General features: G+C 35.4%; 1 protein-coding gene across 2 annotated transcripts in view; it reads right to left on the bottom strand.

Annotated features, from left to right (window-relative positions):
* The window catches only part of LOC149779438 (excitatory amino acid transporter 1-like), an 86,160-nt gene continuing 62,570 nt past the window's right edge, over positions 1 to 23,590 (bottom strand). Inside the window, exons 7-9 of one of the 2 annotated variants that reach the window (XM_089940102.1) lie at positions 9,766 to 9,900; positions 8,844 to 9,077; positions 1 to 6,614 (exon numbers count right to left, since the gene is read on the bottom strand). In XM_089940102.1, the coding sequence (XP_089796228.1) occupies positions 8,876 to 9,077; positions 9,766 to 9,900 (337 nt within the window). In that variant the 3' untranslated portion in view covers positions 1 to 6,614; positions 8,844 to 8,875. Of the gene's footprint in view, positions 6,615 to 8,834; positions 9,078 to 9,765; positions 9,901 to 23,590 lie in introns of both variants that reach the window. The other variant, XM_089940101.1, reaches the window with a different exon arrangement.

The raw sequence follows: 23,590 nt of genomic DNA, 5'->3' as shown, positions 1-23,590 counted from the left end.
TTCAGTGGGAAAGCATTTTTATTAGTCTAATTACTACAACATAATACAATTATATGACAATTCCATTCTCTGTAATAAAGTCAGATTAAATTATATGCTACTTCAATAAATCTGTGACAAACCTTGTATCAGTGAAACTCCATGATTTTACAACAGTAGGAATATTTTTAATTATTTCACATTTTTTAAAAGTGGGTTTTGGTGTTTTACAGCATACTAACACATTGAAAGTTATACCATACTAGGGTATGTTGAGGAAAGTGCCATGCCCAAAGACACCAAGTAAACTGATCCAGGTTGAACTGATAGTGGTCACAAATGCAGCATCATGACCACTTTGCCACCATATCTTCACAGGCATATAGATACAAAAACAAAACTGTCCATCAGCACTTTTTATCAACCCTCTAGAGGCTTATCAGATTAAATTGTAAGCTTATCTCATCAAGACTTCAGATAGGTTTAATTATGAGCAATAGCCATGCAGATTAATGAGGTGATCTTACATCGGACTCTGCATCTTAACACTCTTTGAGACTATATTTCTGATAAGATTTTAAATGTAGGCTGATATCATTAAGATTTTTGAAGAGACTGATTCCATGTGACATCCACACGTAGTAATCAGGTGACTTGTATCTGATCAGCTGAGGTTGTGCACAATGTGGAGACCCTCTTTCTGATCCGATTTGATTTGTAAAGTTGCATCATTGTGATCTGGGATAAGTTCAGTTACGGGCAACATTTAAACATATTAATGAGATGATCTTCTATCTGACACTCCAGAGGCCATATATATATATATATATATATATATATATATATATATATATATATATATATATAGTAACTGTGTTGTCTCCCCTTGATAGTTTTAGTACTTATATGAATTTGCATTCATGTTAACTTGGCAAAGGAAACTCAGCCATATAGGCCTCTTGTTTAAATTAATATTCTGGGAATAAAATAAAACATCTTTTCTTGATTAGATTCTCAAATAAAATATGTTGAATCACCTTTAGACCTGACATTTTTGTAATATGATGTTGTTGTTGTTGTTATAGGGTTTAATGCCATTTTTCAGCACAAGATAGGCTATACATGGCGGCCAGTATTAATGGTGGAGGAAGAACCCGGGAAAACCCCGGAAAGAACCACCGACCCACGAGAAGCTACCGGCAAGCTTTCTCACATGTCCACATTAGCCGAGCCCGAGACTCGAACCCACACAGACGGGGGTGAGATGGCAGTGATCCGTGACGGAGAGCGCTTTAGACCACTCGGCCACTCGGGGCCCCCTTTGTAATATGAAGAGATGCATGATTATATCAGCCATTTTAATTTGGATTGTGTTCATTACTGATTCAGATGGACCATGTCATCCAAGGAAAAAAAAACAAAAATGTATTACAGTAGTTGCAGTTCATTCTGAGGTTCAATACTTTTTCCAAAACTTACAGAAAAAATTATATGGACAGTCACCTTGTAATGCAGGGATGGTCTGTTCCCATTCTAGTCAAAATCTTGCTATGAAGCCGACCATATGTTCCCATATAGTAGCAGTTTAGTAATGGCAATGCTTATTGACTTGTCTGTAGATAGGTATGTGCCATTTTTAATTGGCTCTCAGGCATTCTCTTTCTCTAAGATCTGGTGTGTTCAACAAGGTGGTGCATGGCACTTAGTTTGAAATGGTAGTAGATATTCGGATTGTTACTGGTTTTTCTCTGGATTTACAAAAGTCATTTTTCAGTGTGTTTGTTATCAGTTAACTTTTTACAAAAAATAATTCCTTTATACTGAAATGTACAAAGAGCTGCAGGAGACCTGATGGTAGAGCGACAGGTGCCTAGGCCTTTCCTTTGGAAAAGGCAGTTACCTCCCCTTAGCTCTTATTTCATTGGCATAATGTGTCGGCATGCTGTTAAAACAATCCATGATACTGAAATTTTTTTTTCATTCAGAAATCAAACTTTCACATTCAAGATGAACATAGTATATTTATGTCCAATTACCAAAGGTTGAACCTAAACTACAACAACGCAACTTTATCTACAAGGTGAAAACTATTAACTTCAAGAAGAAAATTATTTTGTAGGAAAGTCCTTCCTACAAATTTCTCTGTTCAGACATAATTTTGACATTAAGAAAGGATAATATCAGAATGAAACAGTTCCTTTATTAAACAAAACTTTTTAGAGTGAATATTATCATCATTCGTTCAGTATTCCGAATATAAGCATACTTGATATATCATAAAATTGCTGAATCACTATTAAAAGGCAAATAGTACTGTTGGATTATTTATAGTTGTTCGTTTTCCTATTGTGTCTTAAAGCTGTTCATCATGACAGACACATTGATCACTGGCAGCTATCAGCTATGATTTTTATTACACCTACTCTTAAGAATACATTGCATTTTCTCTGAAATTGTTGACAGAATTTACCCTTCATGGACTTTGAAGTCCTCTGTTGGGTTTCTCGTGCATATGGTTAAGTATGTGTACTGTTCATCCTGCTTAATAACTGCTTGAATATTTTTGCAAATCTTATATCCAAGTTTATGCCAAGTGCGGTTGTGCCATCTTTTGCTTCCTGTGTTTGGATTTCGGGCTGAAATATTTCTCCTCTTGTTTTGAAAGTTTTCACCCAATGAAACTGTTTCTACTTCATACCTCCCTCCTCCAAAAAAGCCCAGTGTTTCAGAATATTCATCAAATTATGCAGGATTAAAAACCAAAACAAAATATGCCAAGATGGTGGTAATCGGTACTAATGATTCTAATAGCAGGTTGTCAATGAAAGAGTAGCGCATATAGATTTCACGTAACATCTTCATTAGTTCTATCGTTTTTGACACCAAGTTCTTTTCATTACAAATGTTAAAGGTCTCTAAGAATAAAATATTGAAAGTACACTTGTATCTTACAACATAAATGTACTGAATATATACAACATGTGGCATCGTGAGAACAACAATTACATACAAAGTCTGTAAAAAGTATAAAAATATACACTGCTTATGGAGAGGATAACCATGCGAAGGTCACAACCTTGAAATTCATCATTTAATTTTTTGTGCAACAAAATGATAATGTACCGTTTTTAGCTGTATATAATGCTGGCCCTACAAGTGACCAGATCTCTCTTCCCATAATATGCCTATAGATCTTTGTTTATGCTTTTCATTTGCTTACAGTTTTGAGCAAACGGCATACACCCAAGCATGTTAGTCGTAGCTGAGCATGTGTTATACAAGGGTAAATACGGTACATCATCACAATAGCAGTACAGTGGTACCTCACTATAAAGTGTATCAGTATAGCAAAGTCCCTTTTATAAGGGATCTCCCTCACTATAAAGTGTATCAGTATAGCAAAGTCCCTTTTATAAGGGATCTCCCTCACTATAAAGTGTATCAGTATAGCAAAGTCCCATTTATAAGGAATCATGTAACCTATTACATAATATGCAAAGGTGAGCTAGTTCCCGAATGACGTCATCAGCAGCCATATTTGTGGTATCCTTGCAGATTTACCATTGAGATTATATAGTGTTTGGAAGTTGCAATACATTCACTGAATCTCAAGGTACTGTTAAAAAACATACACAAACAGAACGTAAATCAGGCTTTCTCTTGGTATCTATATTTGTAATTTATAAGTTGATTTTGCCTCGGCGTGCCTTGTTCAGAATAGTCAGTTTTGATGGTCGCATATAGGAGAAACTGCCAGGTTGCCCATCGACCAGGTAAAATGGGCAGAATATCATCTGCTAGTAACCTTATCGGGAAGCATCTATACTGCACCCAATACAAGCAGCCGCAAGTAAATTAATTCATTTTTGTGGCTCCATTGAACAGCGTTATAATGAAGATCACTGTACTTAAAACTCTACAACTTTAAACGACAAAAGATATAATTTTCAACTTCAAATTATAATAATGTATATGCTGCAGCTATAACTAATGTGTATATTGGTGAAATGAAATCTCTATATTCCTATTATTATAATATTACATAATAAAATATTCTCGTTGAAATGTCACCTTTATAAGTATTTTCTCAACATAAATGCAAACTGTGTCATTTTCCCAGCTGTAGGATTTGTTTGCAATATATTTGCCAGAAGTTTTGCTACCTTTTGAACATCAATTACAAAAGGAAAACATGAAACTGTCTGCATGTTGTTCATAAAACCTTGAGTAATTGTCATTGTGTCAAGGAGTAGTATTGGCTACTGCATATACTTACTTTTCCCGTTCTGAAAAACTTTACGTTTCTAATCGTTTCTTTTTTTAGCTCAAGTTGTTGCAGCATGCTTTAAAAATAAAAGCTAGGTTTAATGATAATGCACGGATAGATCAGGGTCTATAATGTTTGTTCTTCTAATTACTCTGAACAAACGCATGGATCCAGATCTGCTGGTGCATTAGGTGAGCGATGGCAGATCTAGGTTTGTTCAATTTGCAGTTGGACTCGAAACTTGTGAACGAGTACAGACGGTGTGTGTGTGTGTATATATATATATATATATATATATATATATATATATATATATATATATATGTGTGTGTGTGTGTGTGTGTGTGTGTGTGTGTGTGTGGTATTAATACAAATAATATGTGTAGACAAGATTACGATATTCAACATCCACTTTTCATTATAGAATAAATGTACCAGGAGGAATGATTTAAAATTGTCAAGTTCACAAGATACACAAAAAAGAATTGTGGAGTGGACGTTAAGAAGAATGTACAATTAAAATATGTTTGGAAATATAGAGAAAAAAACTTTAAATATTTGACATAATTTTTAGATTTATGAAATATTCTTGAACTTAACATTGCACCCCTTCCCCTCCTCACAAACATGGCCATGACTCGAGGTATCTAGATTTCCTGGGTTTGATTGGGCCACAGATACAAAATTATTTAAGGAAACTTTCGGTGAAACTATTTTAAGTGATAAAAAAATTAATTTGGGATTTTTGACTGAGCAAAGGCGGCTATAACTAAAGTAATTATAAATACAATCACAGTGCAGAAAAAAAAGAAGAAAAAAAAACAAGAAGTTTACATTTGCATAAATCATATAACAACAAATTCCTGTAAAAATGTAATATTTCGGTGGTTAAACAGTCAGTTTTCCTTTGCTACGAACAAATTTCTCCTTACATACCTTATTAAAGATTTAAATACTATAGGTGAGTTTGAACTACGAAAATGTCCTTCACATATGTACTACACAATTTTAAAAAAAATATCTGAAACTTACATCAAAGTTCTGGACCCACAGCATTTGGATTTCTAAAGTTTTGTTTAGCTATAATACTCTCCTAGCCAAGGGTCGTAGGGGCCCGAGGTGGCAGGCTATAATGCTCTCCTAGCCAAGGGTCGTAGGGGCCCGAGGTGGCAGGCCAAGACGCCTGCCTTTACAAATCACCTGCATCGGATCTCTGTCCGCATGGGTTCGAGTCTCGTGTTCGGCTAGCGTGCGCATGTGAGAAAGCTTGCCAGTAGCTTTCCGTGATTTTTCCTGGTTCTTCTTCCATCATATATGCTGGTCACCATGTATAGCCTAAAAAACCCCGCTGAAAATGGCGATAAAGACAAAATAACAACAACAGCCGAGGGTCGTAAATCCACTTCGTTCAACATCACCTGATCAGTATGGAACAAAGTAGATCGATGACCTGTGGCTAGCGAAGATGGACAGCACTAGATCTGCATGCCTCCATTGACAGTCGTATATTTATAGTTGACTTGATGACTTCACTTATAATAATAGAGCAAACGTGATTCATAATCATTCCATTAAATTTAATATTACCGTGAAAGAGAATATACACCCCTTTATAAATAAATAGCGGCCATGTTAGGTTAATATAATGTGGCGACCCTTGTATCATTTAGTATACAATGTATTTCAGTGCTTCATTCAGAGACAGTAATCATAAGAATAAAAATATCTTTTAGCAGGAATAAAACCACAACAAGGTGCAGATGTAACCAAACGATGCAATACATCATCACCACCCTTCCCGATATTTCACCATACATTTCAATGCAGCTTGTAAAATGATCAGTGTTGAGGGTGGGATGGGTAGTGTTCAATTCATAATATTTTCCTCATATTTTTAGTTATCAACTTTGTTTCATTACATCGCATAATAGAGTTATATTCTTGCCAGTAGTACTTTCCATAGCTCATTTGTATTGTAACATTTCGTGTGAATATATGTCATCTATCTCGTAACAAGTGAATGGCCATTGGAGCACTTAATCACCCGGGTATGTGTAAATGTTCACCTGATGGTATTTCTACAGGTATGGTTTGTTCATCAGACACGAGTTTGTCCAACTGAGTGGGTCCGTGGATAATTTTAGGTATATAGCATGTACAATTCAAAATCTTTGAAACATAACTTTTTGTCCATTTCTCGAGACATTTCCAGAACTTGCTTCTCAAATATTCCAATAAATGTGTGTGCTAATTAGATGGTGTAACCTTTTCAAATCCGATAGGCGAATATTCAGTATTAAACAGTATATCGAATAACTAAATTCACTAACAAGAACAGTTTCTATTCTTCAACCGCAGTGCATAGATTCTGAAAATAAAAGAGCACAAAAAATCAATATAAACGAAACTCAACGAAAAAGTAGCGAAAAGTAGTTTAGGGAAAAGACTGAAAATGGACATGAAAAACAGTTTATTATTGATTAAAATATACTTTTAGTAGTTTATTACGAATTAATTGCTAAATATGTTTCCTCGATTTTGATATTTGAGAATACCCCAGCCCCGACCTTATTATCTTGGCGAGAATATTGAAATCGATTTACATAAAAGATATCTGACCCGAGATCTCTTGTCCATATAACCTTATGGCTTCAGGGTGAGGGGGCCTCAGTGGTATTTAATAAATTACAGTCATGTTGGCAAACTACTGTTTATGTCTAAAGATGTAACCACACGCCACAACCCACTTCCCTTACACACACAATATGATTAGCTAACCTTTACTATATGAAGGACAGGCCCTACAGACCATACCATAACTAAATGATGCTGAACCAGCATTTAAGAAGATAATCCATTACCCAGAAATGTCATGATGCTGAACCAGCATTACAGAAGAATATTACCCAGATTTGTCAAATTTCCTCCCTGACATTGATACAGATATTCCAAGTCCTCCTGCCCCATTTGTTGCTAAATAGAAACCGGATACTATTAAACGATGACCGTTCTTTCCTGCACATCTTTAATTTTATACACCTGTAATCCCCCCCCCCCCACGCGCTACAATCCCTTTGTTCATAGTTACCTAAAATGAATATAATAAGGTTATTTGGTGAGACTATTTTAATGTTTCCCGAAGTGAAGATAAAGAGTGTTCAACTGCACCAAAGTCGATAGTTGAATGCCAATAGCTATACAGTATAATGGCTACCGTATCATCAACAGATTCTTACAGAGTCAGGCTTATATATACTTTAACGTTTGGCCCTTGACCGTCGATTGCACTAAGCTGTAAATGGAATATTTATTTGTTTTTCTGTATATTTAACCTGTTAACAGTTTTGGGAAAATTTTCCATAGGATAATTATGTCAGGTGGTTTGTGTTGCGACATAAATCAGTTAGGAGGCAGTGCGACTTAGATATATCCTAGAGTTGTGGGAATGTAAATAAGGTGGAATAAGAGTTGTTGTTATTGTGGAGTTTAACGCCATATTTCAGCACAAGACAGGCTATACATGGCGGCCAGTATAACTGGTGGAGGAAGAACCCTGGGAAACCCCGGGGACAAACCACCGACACACGAGAAGCTACTGCAGATTGTTATCGAAAATGGTGAACAACTTCGTTTTGTAACCCAATCTTACTCGAGATTTCAACATCTGCAAAATATATCAGACCAAATATATGATTGGAGATGAGATGGAGAGTAATTTCCTTACAATTTAACTTAAAAACAGGGTTAATTGTGCGTGCCTTCCTGTGATGGTCTGAATTCTCTTCCACATATTCTACTACTGTGATAAAAAGATAGCAGTCATTGTGATCGGAATTAATCTTCCATATAAGAGCTAGAGTTTTAAATATTTGTCGGAAAATCATTTGCTGTCTCCCAGTCATTTGTCAGTTTCTACTTCTTTTCGATAGACTGAGATGATTTGCACATTAGTTTCGCTAATGACTCTTAAAACAAAACCCAACTTGATTAGCTTTGCTTCTATATTGCCTTCCATTTTCATCCTTCACCCTTACAACCAGCCATTAACCGTTTTCTTTTTCAAGCAGCATATAAACTTTATCAGTAGTGATCGAATAGTGAATCAGATTTCATATCAAAGATATTTTAAAAAATGCCACTTATTCATATAAGATACCTCTGACTTTAAAACATGGACGTAAACGTCAATGTCGTACAACACTAGCTTGAGGGCAATCTTTGCCTCTTAACTTCTCACATGTATAACACGTACAGATGCTCGTATAAAAAAAATGTCTCAACTTTAAAATTATTCTTGGATCACTGAAAAGCAGTACCTTACTACCGGGGTGGGATACTTAGCGCCAAAACCTCTTTGGGCCTTTATCGTTGTCCCGGGCGTCTTTCACCCTTATAATGCCACTGCTAAAGTGTCGCTGTCAACGCGAATACTATTAAGAAATCGAGGGATTAAAATGAAATTTATCGACCGTTGTATCGTATTATGTACTTGTTGAACGGGCCATGCATTCGAAGGGATTTAACCACGCCAGATGTACTTTCGCCATACTATATTCGTGACTTTGACCCATTTTAGTATCAAACTTGCCTCAGATACCTGTGGTTGCTCATGATTTATATTCATTCCCTCTATAGTACAGCGATGGTCGGGCATTCTGTACTGTTTGGTTGCTTTCCACTGCTTGGATTGTCCTGCTGTATGTTAATTTCAATGTGTTCTTCTTCTCTCCCTTCTTCCCTCAGAGGTGGCAACTCGTGTTTAGATAGGTGATACACGATGCCAGCCCCAATGCAGTCCCCAGTAACATTTGTCATGGTTCGGAAACGATCCCTAAAAACAGACAAAACAAAACATCACACACAAATATATATATATATATATATATATATATATATATATATATATATATATATATATAGAGAGAGAGAGAGAGAGAGAGAGAGAGAGAGAGAGAGAGAGAGAGTAATATATATTGCATAAGCCATTCAGTTGTTTTGCTTAATATGCTGATGATTAGCATCCTCATATACGTGACGAGGTCGTATTTTGAACATGCATACATTCATGTGGTTCAACTAATATTTTAGTTCAAATTTTCATAAGTAAATCTATTTTCTCTTGCATATTTTTTTTTTAACCCCTTTTGAGTTAACAGTTGCGTAGACACTACGTTTTTTTTTTATACAATAAATATACAACCACCTGTACATATTATGATCGGTAGAGATTGCGCGATAGTTTCTGGGTTGGTTCCCAGATCTGACGGCGTACCTAGGTACTAGGACGTTTGGAGTTCTTGAAGTGTACTTGGTGGTTTTCTCCATTTGACTCGGCTGTTTTTATCAAGGGGGGGGGGGGGCTAAAAAAAAAAAAAACACCAACCAACTCTTTTTTTATGTATGATATCTGTATTATGTGGCTGGAAGTTTACTTACACACATCCGAGTTTATCTTTACAAATTCGGATACTGAGAGAAATCGATTAATCATGGGAGTAAATCATATCTTAGATACGTACAAAAACCAGTCAACAACGAGGATAAGTGTGATGTCATCAACAGGAAGTCCTACTGCAGACAACACTATCACCATGGTAACGAGACCAGCCTGAGGCACACCGGCTGCCCCGATTGATGCTGCCGTGGCAGTTATGCTGAAAAAATATTAAAAACCAAATAAATTATATAATGTTTTGCGCTGGCTTCATTTAATCCTCATACATACAGTCTGAGTTTCATATGACCCTTGCTACCCCAATTTTAATATTTGGACATTTATTTTGGGGTGTACACTCCAACATAAATGTCCAAATATAAAAACATGGGGTGGCAAGGGTTTTATGAAACTCAGACTATATACCATTATGTCAGCTATCAATTCGTTATTAGTCGATACTTTAAAACGATTTTAGGGCAATCCAACATTGATGCAAAAGACCGCCCCCCCCCCTCCCCAATCCCCCAAAGACCAAGTGAGCTATTGCATAACCCTATTTGCGACCTTTGTCACCCTCCGTCTTCCGCTGACTATTTTCAGGTTTCTTTTAATTGAAACCAAACTTGAAATGAACCTCCTGGCACGGAGACCTTCTAACACTATGAGGCCGATCCGCCATCAAATATGGCCGCATTTATATATAAAAAAATATAATCACCTATAACCTCTGAACAAATGTAAACCAAATCTGACCGAAAGTATCCTGGCTTGATGACAAATGACGCCAAGTCGTTGTGTAACATAGCCGCCGTTACTACGATAGAAAAAGAAGAAAAAAAACACCATAAAATTACTTTTTTTCTATTAAAAAATTCCATAATATTAACTGAAATCATTCGGGTATAGAGGCATTCAAGTTAGTGAAATGATGCCGATTAGCTTTCAGATCTGTTGTCGTTATTAAAAAAGACATAAAACCTTGATAAACTTTTAAAAATACGACAAACAAAAGTTAACCAGATTTGAAAGTAAACATCCTTTCATCAAGGTTTTTCAGTCTGTATATAAATTACGCCAATATGTAATCGCCGCTGTTACTAAAACAGATTAACTTATAAATTGACTTTTCAAACAACGACCAAAAGAATACAATAAAATTTAACAGAAAACATAGCACAGAGATGTTTCAAATTTGTACAACTGATGCCAAGACGTCATCATATGTGGCTGCTGTTGCTGAAAAATGAAGAAAAGAAACGCTAAGCATAATAAAATAAACGAAATTTAACAGAATGCACCCTGCGGTAGCTCAGTGATTAAGGCCTTGGACTTGCGGATTATATTCCTACTATCGTGTCACGCCAGAATCTGCAGCTGTTGTGTGCACAGTACTGTACTTGCTTCTGCACGACATAACCTTCAAAGTCTTGGTGCACTTAAAATAAACGCTTAAATAATAGAAAAACCTTCAAACGACTTGTAAAAAAAGCGCTGAACAGAATTTGACTTATTTGATAGAAAGCATCCTGACATAAAGTCCTTTCAAGTTCATGAAAATGGCATTGATCCGCATCCAGATGGAAGTGCTAAATTATGGAAATCTTAGATATGACTGCTCAGAACCAGATGAATAAAATTTAACCAAATTTGACAAAATACACCGTAATATTTAAAGTTTATATAAATTATAAGAATTCGCCGTCAAATATGTCAGCCTTTTGATCGAAAGAAAAAGCTCTGAAACCATTTTAACTTTGTATGCTGAGCATACGAGTCGTGTCACTGAACCTCGTTAAGTGGACTCGATGAAAAAACGTAAACCCAAGCACTCACAGAAGAATTTCACATTTCCAACAACAAAGGATAGAAAAACAAAATTAACTAAAAGTGCTTTTAAGCACTCAATAGCCCCCTCCCTCCAAATAAGACATTCACACATCACCCTTATCCCAAACGACAAAGAAGATAAAAGTGTCAAATACCGAAACAGGAAACGTACTGAGTGTGTAAGAAATAAGGAATATTACTAGATATCCAACTGCCAGCTTGATGCTTGTGAATATAGTTTGAAAAGTGAAACCAGTTTTAAAATGTCTGACTTATCTTTACAGCTTTATTGACAAATTAACTTTTGTATGAGAGGATATATCAGTAATGACAGTTGACTCTTTGTTAGTAGCTTGTTTAATCTTGGCTTTTGACACTTGTTGGTGGCTTGTTAATTGTGACTTTTGACACTTTACTGGTGGTTTCTTTAGTCTTGAATTCTGACACTTATTTAATCATGACTTTTTACACTTATTGGTGTTTTTTATAATCTGGACTTGTGACACTTGTTGGTGGCCTGTGAAGTCTTAACTTTTGACACGTGTTACAAACATGTTAAGAGCAAACTCTTCCTCGAATGCAAATAAAAACCGCATTGGGGGTCACGTGACTCCTTCAGCTAGTGGGAGAACAATTTTTGTTTCCTCCTAACCGTACAAAAGCTATACACAAAAATGAAAAAAATATATATCGCTGGATCTTGCACAAGGATGCGTGATAATATGAACTGAAATTTTTATCAGATGAATTAATATTATCCTTCAAGTTAGGCAATTGTTTAATCCATCCTTTACTGAGAGCCAGGAGTCCACGTGTAACAGCAGTGGCGTCACTCGGGTTGGTGTCACCCAGTGCGGTAGCTCATGGTGTCACCCCCATGGTCCTCCTTCTGTAACAGACCATACAGAATCCTTAGTAATGTCATTTTGGTGTCACCGCTTCTGATGGTGTCACCCGATGCAGTCCGCACCTCCCGCATCCCCCTAACGACGCCACTGCTGTGCCTGCTAGTCATGTATTTAACTATGATCGGTTATCCGCTTATGAAATCCGACTAGACCGAGCAGTGTGTGCCCCCCGCACCCCCCTAGCGACGCCACTGTGTAACAGCACCTATTCTTTACCTTCATGCACACCCCCCCCCCATACCCTCTCAACTAAGCGGGGTCTCTCGGTGGCCGGGTATTCTCCCCTTTACCAATCACTGATATCCCACGTCTTTCCACGTGGGTTCGAGTCCCGGGCTCGGCCAATGTGTATATGCGAGAAAGCTTGGCAAGCTTTCCGTGTGTAGGTGGTTCTTACCGGGGCTTTTCCGGGTTAGACTGGCCGCCTTGTATAGCATATCGTGTGCCGAGAAATGGCGTTAAACCCCCAAAACAACAGCAACTCATCTACGTGCACATTTCCAAATAATGATGGACCACAGCTGTGCATAAAGGCATTCATGCGTAGCAGACACACTACTATGGCTACGCAGTAATTTGTTCTCACCTAAGCGCACAAGCACACCGGATTCCTATAACACAAATAAAGGCACATAGAGGTTCATAAAGAAAGCTATCTCTGGCTCCTACAATCAATGGGTGTCCGCGAACTGCCTTTTGAAATACATTTGGATGCCACAGTCGTTGCCCATTTCCTGTGCAAAATGTTTTGACGTCATTTGTGATGCCATGGCATGGGTGTATTTGCACAGAATACACAGTAGACATTATCTTCGCAAGCCTAGGTTCCGATATGATAACCCTATTTACACCTTGGCGTATCGAGCAAATATTTCTGTGCTTCGGGTCTGTGAATTTCATTGGTTGCTGCTGCAAGCCACCACATTCAATCAAAATTAAGTTGTTCAAATTTGAACACTGTTCCTACATAATCGAGACAAGGGAAGCATGCATCTTGAATGGACCGATATATAAGCAATTTTCCACTGTCGGTCCATGTTTGTACAAATACCTTTCACTCAAATACATCTGTAATGACTTCGCTCTGGTACGTAGCCATACTTGCGATGTTAAACTTAAAAAGTATCCTTTTTAATGTCAATTGCTTCCACCATTTTCGGCCGGTGTGCGATGTTCCGCTGTTTCACGCTATTGGTTAGTTGGCATTACATACTAAGGGAGGCAACTCATAAAATTCCAATAGATGTCGCTAGGACAAAGCACTAAAATATCTGTTCGATCCGACAAGGTGTAGTTAAGACTATCATATCGGAACAATGGCTAGCGAAGATGAGTAGACGTAAAAAAACAAAACAAACAAACTGTGTTATTTTCTTTAAGCAACTTAAAGTAACTTGGAGCATAGTGGTGTTTCCTCACATTGATGCTTGTTACATGTGGGTTAATACGAGCTTTTGTATTTTTAAACAATCGTCTATATTATGCGATCAATAGCTCATTTTCTCGCTACAACTAGCGTGGGAATAAAACGATTGATTTAGTTTTTAATCAAATTAACATCAGTTGTAGAAGAGAAGGTACAGTTTGCAACAATCAATTAAATCATGAAGAGAAGGTACAGTTTGCAACAATCAATTAAATCATGTATACATAGCTGTTTTAGAATCGTATGCTGTCTTCGATGAACTCTGATCGTAAAGGTATTGGATAAAATACGTTTGGTGGGATGACTACAAAACAACAACAACAAAAAAAAAAACACAACAACAACAAAAAAAAACACAAACAAAAAAAAACAGCAACATAAAAGCAAAAGCGGACACACAAAAGCAGATAAGAAAACAAGACTTTATGGAACGCATTCTCTCGCCTGTTCCGTCTTGACATAATCAAAAACCTTGTAAAATCAATAGAGCAGGAAATGGTGTTCACTACGACTGAATGCGCCGTTAGACCAGGGTCTATGTTATTATTTGTTCTACTGATTACTACTAAAAAAAACTGCACAGATGAAGATTTGCTGACTCATTGTGCGACGGCAGATCTGGGTCTGTACAATTTGCTGTTGATCTCGACTTATAAGTGAGTACTAACGATTCGACATCCGTATGATGTTATTGAATATTGGCTGACTGAATTTTACGTGCTATTTTATGCTCTATTTACCTTTTTTAAACACAGTACAAGACTGGCACTGTCACATAGATAACATTAAATTGCATTTGAATTTTTTAAATAAATTTTCTATAAGAATAGCGATCATACTGTTTTTTTTTGTTTGTTTTAAGTTGATGGCATCAACGTTCGCCGAACACCTCGATTATGTTAACACCATGTCCCTTCTGACTACGCCTTCAACGATCCTCTGCAGATTAGGCAAATTTTTATACCAGAAAAACCCCACTAAAACATCTAACAGAAACCAAGTTCGACGCCTTCAGTCACCCACGTCTCTCAAAAATGCTCATTTTAGCTGATACTCTTTCAGAATATATTGCCACCTTAATACCCCCCCCCCACCGTTGTTGTGTAAACCTTAATATATCGTATTTGAGCATTAGAGTACGCTGACTGGACCCTCCTCAATTTCCCTAAAGTAGTAGTGCAATGCTGCATAGTTTTAATCTTCTCTGGTAGAAGGTGCTGATGTATTTTTTGTGACATCACAATTTTCAAAATCCCCTACTACGCCCCCCCCCCCCATAGTCACATATCATTTTACAAGTCGGACCCCCTTACCCCACATTCCATGACGTCATATATGGACGGTCCATTGGTCGCTATATTCATTTGTAAAAATATATTACATTTTCTCTGTTTATCTACGTATAATGTTTGATTGTTTTCTCAACTAAATTTATGCTAACTTGTTTGTGATATTCTAGCTGTTTCCATCTGTGAAATACAATTATAATTTGTATTTTTAAGACGCATGTAATTACTGTTTGAAGATAAAATAAAATCTTCTCTACAAATAGGACACGTCTTGAGTCCATCTTGTTCACTTACCTAATTACATTTCAAATTAATTTTCACTACTTAAATTAAATATGAAGTCAGTTGACATGTAACTGTTGATCCGATTAATGTTTATATTTGGTACAGCATTTGAAATTGCATTACAATCAACTGGAAGTTGGACAAGACTAAAAGAATGACGAATCTAACGAGTCTAGTAGAGTTGATATTGGCAAACAACTTGGAAAACGTTCACAGGAATTTGAAAGCTAAAGTTGAATAATTTAAAAAATATTAAGAAAAGAGTAGGAAACATCAAAAATTGTGCATAATGCAGCATCACAAAATGAAAGAAATGATATAGGCTGGTCTTCTTTTAGGCTACATTTTTCAAACTATATGATTTTATATATGGTGGCATGGTTGCTTTCGGTATCTTGTTTATTTGGTCGAAAAATAAAGATGTTTCTGTTTTTACTCGAACCTTTAGGGATCATTAAAGTTCAAAATAGTAAATAACAACATGACACAACTATGTGTATAACCCAGTACTATGAATGCTTTGACGTTTCAGGTAGTACATAGCATATACTTGTAGACAAACGGCGAATGCAATAAAAAAAGACACAAAAACATTATGAACTCATTTTACATGTAGCACTGAAATCCGTGCTCACTGCATGGTTTTGAATAAGTTGTTGACAACGTCAGTAGATCAAACTCAAACATGGGTACAGATCAAGTTGCATACTAATCATTCCGGTGTTATGTATCGACTAATTAATAAGACATTGGCCTTTACCAGACAACATGTTTAACACTGTATAGGCAAAATAAAAATCATGCAAAGGCAAAATGTGTAAAAGGAACAATGAAATATACATTGCTAAATGCTTGAACCTTTCTGTCCAATAAATAGTATCGTCATTACCTACAGAAACATTAAACAGCATCGTCATTACCTACAGAAACATTAAATAGTATCGTCATTACCTACAGAAACATTAAATGGCATCGTCATTACCTACATAAACATTAAATAGTATCGTCATTACCTACAGAAACATTAAATAGTATCGTCATTACCTACAGAAACATTAAATGGCATCGTCATTACCTACATAAACATTAAATAGTATCGTCATTACCTACAGAAACATTAAATGACATCGTTACCTACAGAAACATTAAATGGCATTGTCATTACCTAGATAAACATTAAATAGTATCGTCATTACCTACAGAAACATTAAATAGTATCGTCATTACCTACATAAACATTAAATAGTATCGTCATTACCTACAGAAACATTAAATAGTATCGTCATTACCTACAGAAACATTCAGATGGAAACACACACAAAATATAAACATAATTTACCAAACAACATTAAGCTCTACTTTTAGTACTGCATATTGCATACTTTTGAAAAAAGCTATTGAGGTTCGCATTTAGTCCAACGTCAAACATGTTACCTACAGAAACATTAAATAGTATCGTCATTACCTACAGAAACATTCAGATAGAAACACACACAAAATATAAACATAATTTACCAAATAACATTAAGCTCTACTTTTAGTACTGCATATTGCATACTTTTGAAAAAAGCTATTGAGGTTCGCAGTTAGTCCAACGTCAAACATGGATATTGAAGAAGTTGTAATACTTATCATTTCAGTTTATTATAACCAGTTCACACTTGACAAATTGTGACACAACAGAAAATGACTGCACCTTTAGTATGCCATTTTCAAGCATAGTAAATGAGTACACCTGCAACAGAAGGTAGTTTTTCTGCTTTAAATGAAATTCAGAGACAGAATGTCATAAATATAACAGTATACCATAAAACGGCGAAGCTGCAGACAAATGTACACCCCTTGTTAGTGTGCAAGTGTAGGTCTTCATCACAAATTCACGACACAATATATACAGAATGAATAAAGTCCGTTGAAACTTAAAATCTCAGCTGTCTGTCTCATTGGTATACATTAGTAAAAAGCCACCAAGTGCAGCACCGTTTTATTTTACACAGCGAATAGACAATGAAGCTGTGCTTCTGGTAAACGTGCATAGCACAGCCAGGATTTCCTTAATTCCTGGCTGCACAAAACAACAAGATTAAAAATTATTTTATCGTCAGGTTCGTACACTAAAGAGAAGTTGAAAAGAAATGCAAAGTAGCATCCATAATTTTCAACTGGGTGGAGGCTAACATGTCAACAACTTCAGGTGGTCAGGGAACAGCAACGTTGCAGGGAGAGCTACAGGTGTATTATTTTAAACTTTCACTGGGGTTGGGAAAAAGTTAGAGACAAAAGGTTTTAAAACATCATGAATTTTTTACCATCAGCAAGTTATACTATATTTACGAAATGATAAAGTGATAAGTAATAAGGAAAAGTTGATTTTGATCAGGAACATAGTACAACAGCGAAAAGTTAAAATACAGTCATCTAAACATATAAAAAAAATATTTAAAAAAAAAACATTATCGAAAGCCAAGACAGCTGAGAGCAGCTAATGATGAACATAGGAAATTTAAGAAAGCGTTTTGGAAGCATGGAAAAAAGCGACGATGAGAGAGCTAGTAGAAAGACATATATTAAATGATCACAAAGCACTATCAAAATTAAAAGAAAATGTAACCCTTTGGCTGTTTAGGGGTTTTGGCCACGCTAATTTATCCATACAGATGGAAAACTATATTATAACAGACTCACGATTATCAATAGCAACCAAAAATTACTATAATGGTGATTATTCCTATTCACTACACCTGTACAAACACGTATTTTACGGTGTGATTGTTTCATGCAATTTTATGGCTATTGCCAGCAGTTGGCCCATTCCCAATCAGTGATTTTTCGAGTCATCTCTCAATAATCACTAGATGTTGCTTTGATAATTAATTCCGGGGAGTCTGAACACTATCATTTTTTGATTTTTCAAGTTATGTCTCAATAATCACTGCATGCTGCTTTGATCGTTGATTCCGGGGAGATTTAACAGCTGGGATACAGTTTAATACATCACTGTATTCCAAAGACACACAATAGTATTACATTTTACAGATAGCAGTACCAAATCTCACTTCCACTATATTTATTATATAGGGTAGTTTCTTCCTGTTATTAGGCACGAATACTAACAATGTACAAGTACCAAAAAATGGTGGGGGCTAGAATGCTCGTGAAACACATCACCATATCACATAGCAGCAAAGAACTTTCAAATTTAATGACAACAGCTTGACATAAAGAATTTTGCGGTTTTCTGTTTTGGTTAGCACAAGAAGGTTTGAAGAAGGAATAATTAATTAGAAACTGATACAGTTAAACTGTGACACATAACATACTGGTGCAGAAACTCTTTGCGGTGTTTTTAATATCATTAGACGTTCAAAAACAAATAGATCATTTTCCACGTTATCCTTAGTCTCTTTCAAAGGATTTCAGATATGACATAATACTTGCAAAAGCATCTGAAGTAGCAGAATGCTGGAAACAAGAGGACAGGTTTTTGGAAAACATTTATCTCGAATGGCGTATTTAGGAATCAGTTGCACAATAAGTTAATAATATGAGCATAAATAGACATGCTTTATGTATGACTACATTAAAAGATTGAACTCGCAGGCAGTACTGCAGCCAATACAACTTACTGTGCAAAACTAGTGGGAATAGTTATCCAGACACGCTTGAAACTCAGCAAAGTTACAAATTCTCAGTTGCTAATGAAAGCATAACAATTATGGTTTTTATTCCCAAGGTTTTCAATTTCGGCATCAGTCACAAAGTATTTCTTTGTTTAACAATAAAATCTCTCAGAAAGTAACGTAATGCCAACAGTTTGTACAGCGATAGCCATTCTCGCTGGCTTGATATGAGACGTACACACGATAACAGATTGTAATAAATCAACTAACGTTCAACAAGGCATCCACCTGCAAATCAGAAAAGAAGAAACTTTAGAAGCTCACAAAATGTATACTAATACTATCTCAGATGTTGAAGTAAACATTCGAAACAATGAATTCGTTGTGTTTTTATGTTTGTATATATATTTTTGAAAGAGTCTGACATGATAATCGATGGGGTCTCTAATTACACAAAGACAATTTCCACACTGAACGATGACATAAACTGAATGCAGTCAAAAAATAAACATTCGTCATTGTGTCATTTTCCTGAACAACAACAAGAACAAGGTTTAAGATAGAAACTGGTTACTCAAGGATGCAAAGGTAATATATCCGGAGAATAAATTAGTTCTTAGAGCTACTGGTGTGAATATATATATATATATATATATATATATATATATATATATATATATATATATATATATATATATATATATATATATATATACATACACTATGTTTGTTATTGAATACTGTAGGGATTAGTTACAGATACTTAGAGAGAGACAAAAGAAACAAACTTGTAATGAGACTTGATTATTCCTTTTGACTATAGAGTGCTCACTGGTCTGTAAATTGTTAATTAAATACACGCTTGTCCTGATGCGCAGACGACAATTAGATACACGCTTGTCCTGATACGCAGACAACAAATACTACGCCGTTTAGTTCTAATATTATACATGTCATGATTTTTTTATGACCTATATAATGTTGTTTCGTTGTAATTTCCTTGCTATGAATTACGACCTGTTTTAATTTCCTTGTGATGAATTACGACCTGTTTTAATTTCCTTCCGATGAATTACGACATGTTGTAAATTTTAGATGCTCTGGAGCATATATTTTTTTGATCATTTTAGAAACTTTCTTTTCGTATTTATCAATGCTCAATGGATACAGTTTTTGCCTTAACACCGCTGTGTATTAATGCAGACATAAAATCTTATTCAATGACGCCAAAGATAACATCAGATAAGATCAAGTTCCATAACGCTAGTTACTATCCTAAGGACAGCTTATTTGTTCTACAGGATAAGAAAGCTCATGGACCTTTCAAACATTAGCTGAACGGCATTCCAATTAGAACATTCTGTGGGTGAAGAAAAAATGTATTCATTCTGAACTGATATAGGCAAAAAGAAATTTTGTAAAATCATCAAATGGTTAGAGTTATACAAGTATAATGGAATCTCCAACCCCATTTCTAAAACGCAAACATTTTTATGCTTTGCATATATGTTGAAGACACTATCATATATATTTCGTATTTTGAACAGATGTTCTTCTAACCCTCCAGTTAATTTTCAAGCTGTACATTGTACGATTTCTGTCTGGATATACTGGCTAATAGTTACTATACAGAGGTTTTTAGCAACAAGGTACATCTTGAATGACTTTGAGGTTTCATGCTAAAATGTATAGAGGGGTGTGTGTGTGTGTGTGTGTGTGTGTGTGTGTTAGTTCATTGTCCAAGGGCAAACGTTGTCAGTAAATAGGCATATGACGACTTAAATTAAACCTTGAAATAGACCTTTCGTACCCACCATCAATTTGTTCATCCATTTTTGTTCGAATATTAATAGTGATTTACTTCAACGTATTGTGCCTCCTATGCTATCCTCAGTCAATAGGAACATATCATAGTCTGTCAACAGTTCTCATTCTGCATATTTATACTGTATAATCTCATTCTGCATATTTATACTGTATAATCTCATTCTGCATATTTATACTGTATAATGTGTGCTAATTTAGTAGTACTTTAATAATGACAGAGTACTTTAATTATGACCTGGTTTGCAAATTGTCATATAAATCGAAGTCATAAAAAACAGCACATACTATCAGTATATCTTCCCTTATTCAATACTCGTGTAGATATCAATGCGTTTTCAAGTTGAAATGTTCCATGGCGTCCTGCATATACTTGCAATTGTCATTTGTTATGTTGGAATTGTTAGGTGAGTAGAGAAACTTTTATATTGTGTTATTACTGTTTCATTAAACATTTCTAAGCTAGTTACGTATCTATAATGGTACTTGTCTTTCCTTAACTATTTAGAACGTATATTTGTAAACTGTTTTAGAATCCCTTTACATTTGTCATCATTTAAACTTTTAGCCAGCCGTTCTTTAGATTGTCTCATCAAAATGAATATAAACAAACCAAACTGTCATTTTATCTATTATATTCTTTCTTTTGTTATGAGCTGCTCAGCCATGAAATCCTTGATCAGTTCATATTCCTTTGCGAACACTACTGTTCTTGCATTTTTCGGTCTTAATTCTTCAGTCACTTTTCTGACAATCTTTCACAACGCATCATACAACACGTTAACATAATCAGTGGTCTTTATCGCGTGTGGAATTCTTTGACAACAAATTTTTTGTAATAGACACCAACAAAACAATATCACAACAGTAGAACTCTTGTACATATTATCTTAAATCAAACACGTTTCATGATTTTCAAAACCACAGCTGTAGGATGTATTTATGAGATTTTAGATCGGTTATCGCACATTACCAGTTGCCGCAAGATCGTTTCTAATAATTGAGTCTTCACAGTATTTTAATAACATTGTAGAGAGAACATAAACACAAAATGCGAAAGTATATTGTCTTAAACTACACGGGAACGTAAAGCAAATTTGTACAGTCTTGCTGGTCCATAGCAAAATACATATTTAGTGAGATAAAGCCTTTGTGTAATTATTATTCTGAATTAATATGATATACAGGTTTTAGAATAACATTTTCTGTATACTATAATTTTAACCAATATGTGATTTTCCTTCATAATCTATCGACACGTGAAGGATGCCTACACAGTCTGTCATAACAGAGACATTTTTAGTATTTGGAGGATGAATATGTAATATTCTATTACAAATTTTAGATGAATTCTTTAAATTTCTCAACATTTGTTTTACAATTCTAAATCTCGTAGTCATAGTAATCAGAAGGGGCTGCAATTAGTGTTCAACAATTAACTTAATGCTTCGAAAGATTGTTTTTGTTTTTACTACATTATATAATTTCATGGTTTTAAAGCTTTGCCTGCTCATGTGCTTAGATTCTCGGAAAAGGTGCCATCGTAATGAAAAACAGTAATCAAAACAAGAAACAATTTAGAATGCCTTCTCAGAATAAACCATTTCTCACAATCCGATGATATACACCCATGTCTAACCACTAGCACGTTAGTCTTCGTCGTATTTACAATGAAATCAGATAGTGCAAAATGTTTATGTATGTTATTAAGAGATTTTTAAAATCCTTCTGATGGTAAAACCTATCAATGTTTAAAATGATAATGTTTAGTAACGGGTTACAGTTATAGCCCATTTATAATATTTTCTTGTAACATTAGCTTCGAGATAATGATAGAAATTTATCAACACATCTGTAGTTTTAGGAAAGCATAATCTGTGATGTACTTTACACATCGTTTTGAACAATACTTCGGCTTGCCATTATTAGCACTGTTTCGATACTAAAATGTAAATATACGCAGCGTTATGGAGCGAATATTATATTACTACTGGCATTACAATGGTAAAATTAGTATCATTACACCTATTTATACCATTAAGATTTGTTCTGATCTTATCTTTTCAATCAAAGGCATGTTGCCATGCTTCGATAAATGCCTATTTGAACTATGACCTTTGATAATATGTGCTGAGCCTACATACGGAACTATGAAGAGAGCAATTCAAAACATTAAATCCTCAAGGGTTTTCCATATATCTGGACGAGAAATCTGTAATGTTTACTGAACTTGCCGTCTTTTGATGCTCAAGAACAAACAACAGCTTTTCTCGCAGCTCCAAAATTAAGTAACAGGCATATTAAATGTAGCCGAAAACGATAACTGGCCTGCCAGCCACTAATCTAATAAACATGGTGCGTGACACACTTTCTGCTGAATATGTACATATGTGTATAATAAATTATATCATAAATAATAAAACGGTCAGGACTATGGTCAAAAAGTGCATCCTACCTCGGAGAGACATTTTGTCTTTAAGCCATGTATCTAAATGTGTTTTTGCAATAGACTGTCAAATGTGATATAGCTATTTTCAAGTGTAATATGAAATTTTATGGAGTGCAGACACCGATATTGTATTCGAGGATGATCTCACACGGATCAAGTATTGGCCTTGATGTCTCAGAATGAATCTCATATTGCAAAATATTACTGCACGTTCTACCGAATAAATAAACAAATCGACATCCGTGTTTTGTTCCGTGATACGTCGAGGTTTACAAACAA

The sequence above is a fragment of the Sinohyriopsis cumingii genome, chromosome 17 (genome assembly GCF_028554795.1).
Source record: "Sinohyriopsis cumingii isolate HCF-2022 chromosome 17, ASM2855479v2, whole genome shotgun sequence".
Taxonomy (NCBI): Eukaryota; Metazoa; Mollusca; class Bivalvia; order Unionida; family Unionidae; genus Sinohyriopsis; species Sinohyriopsis cumingii.
The sequence above is the reverse complement of the archived record's forward strand: the minus strand, read 5'-3'. Positions and strand labels throughout refer to the sequence as shown.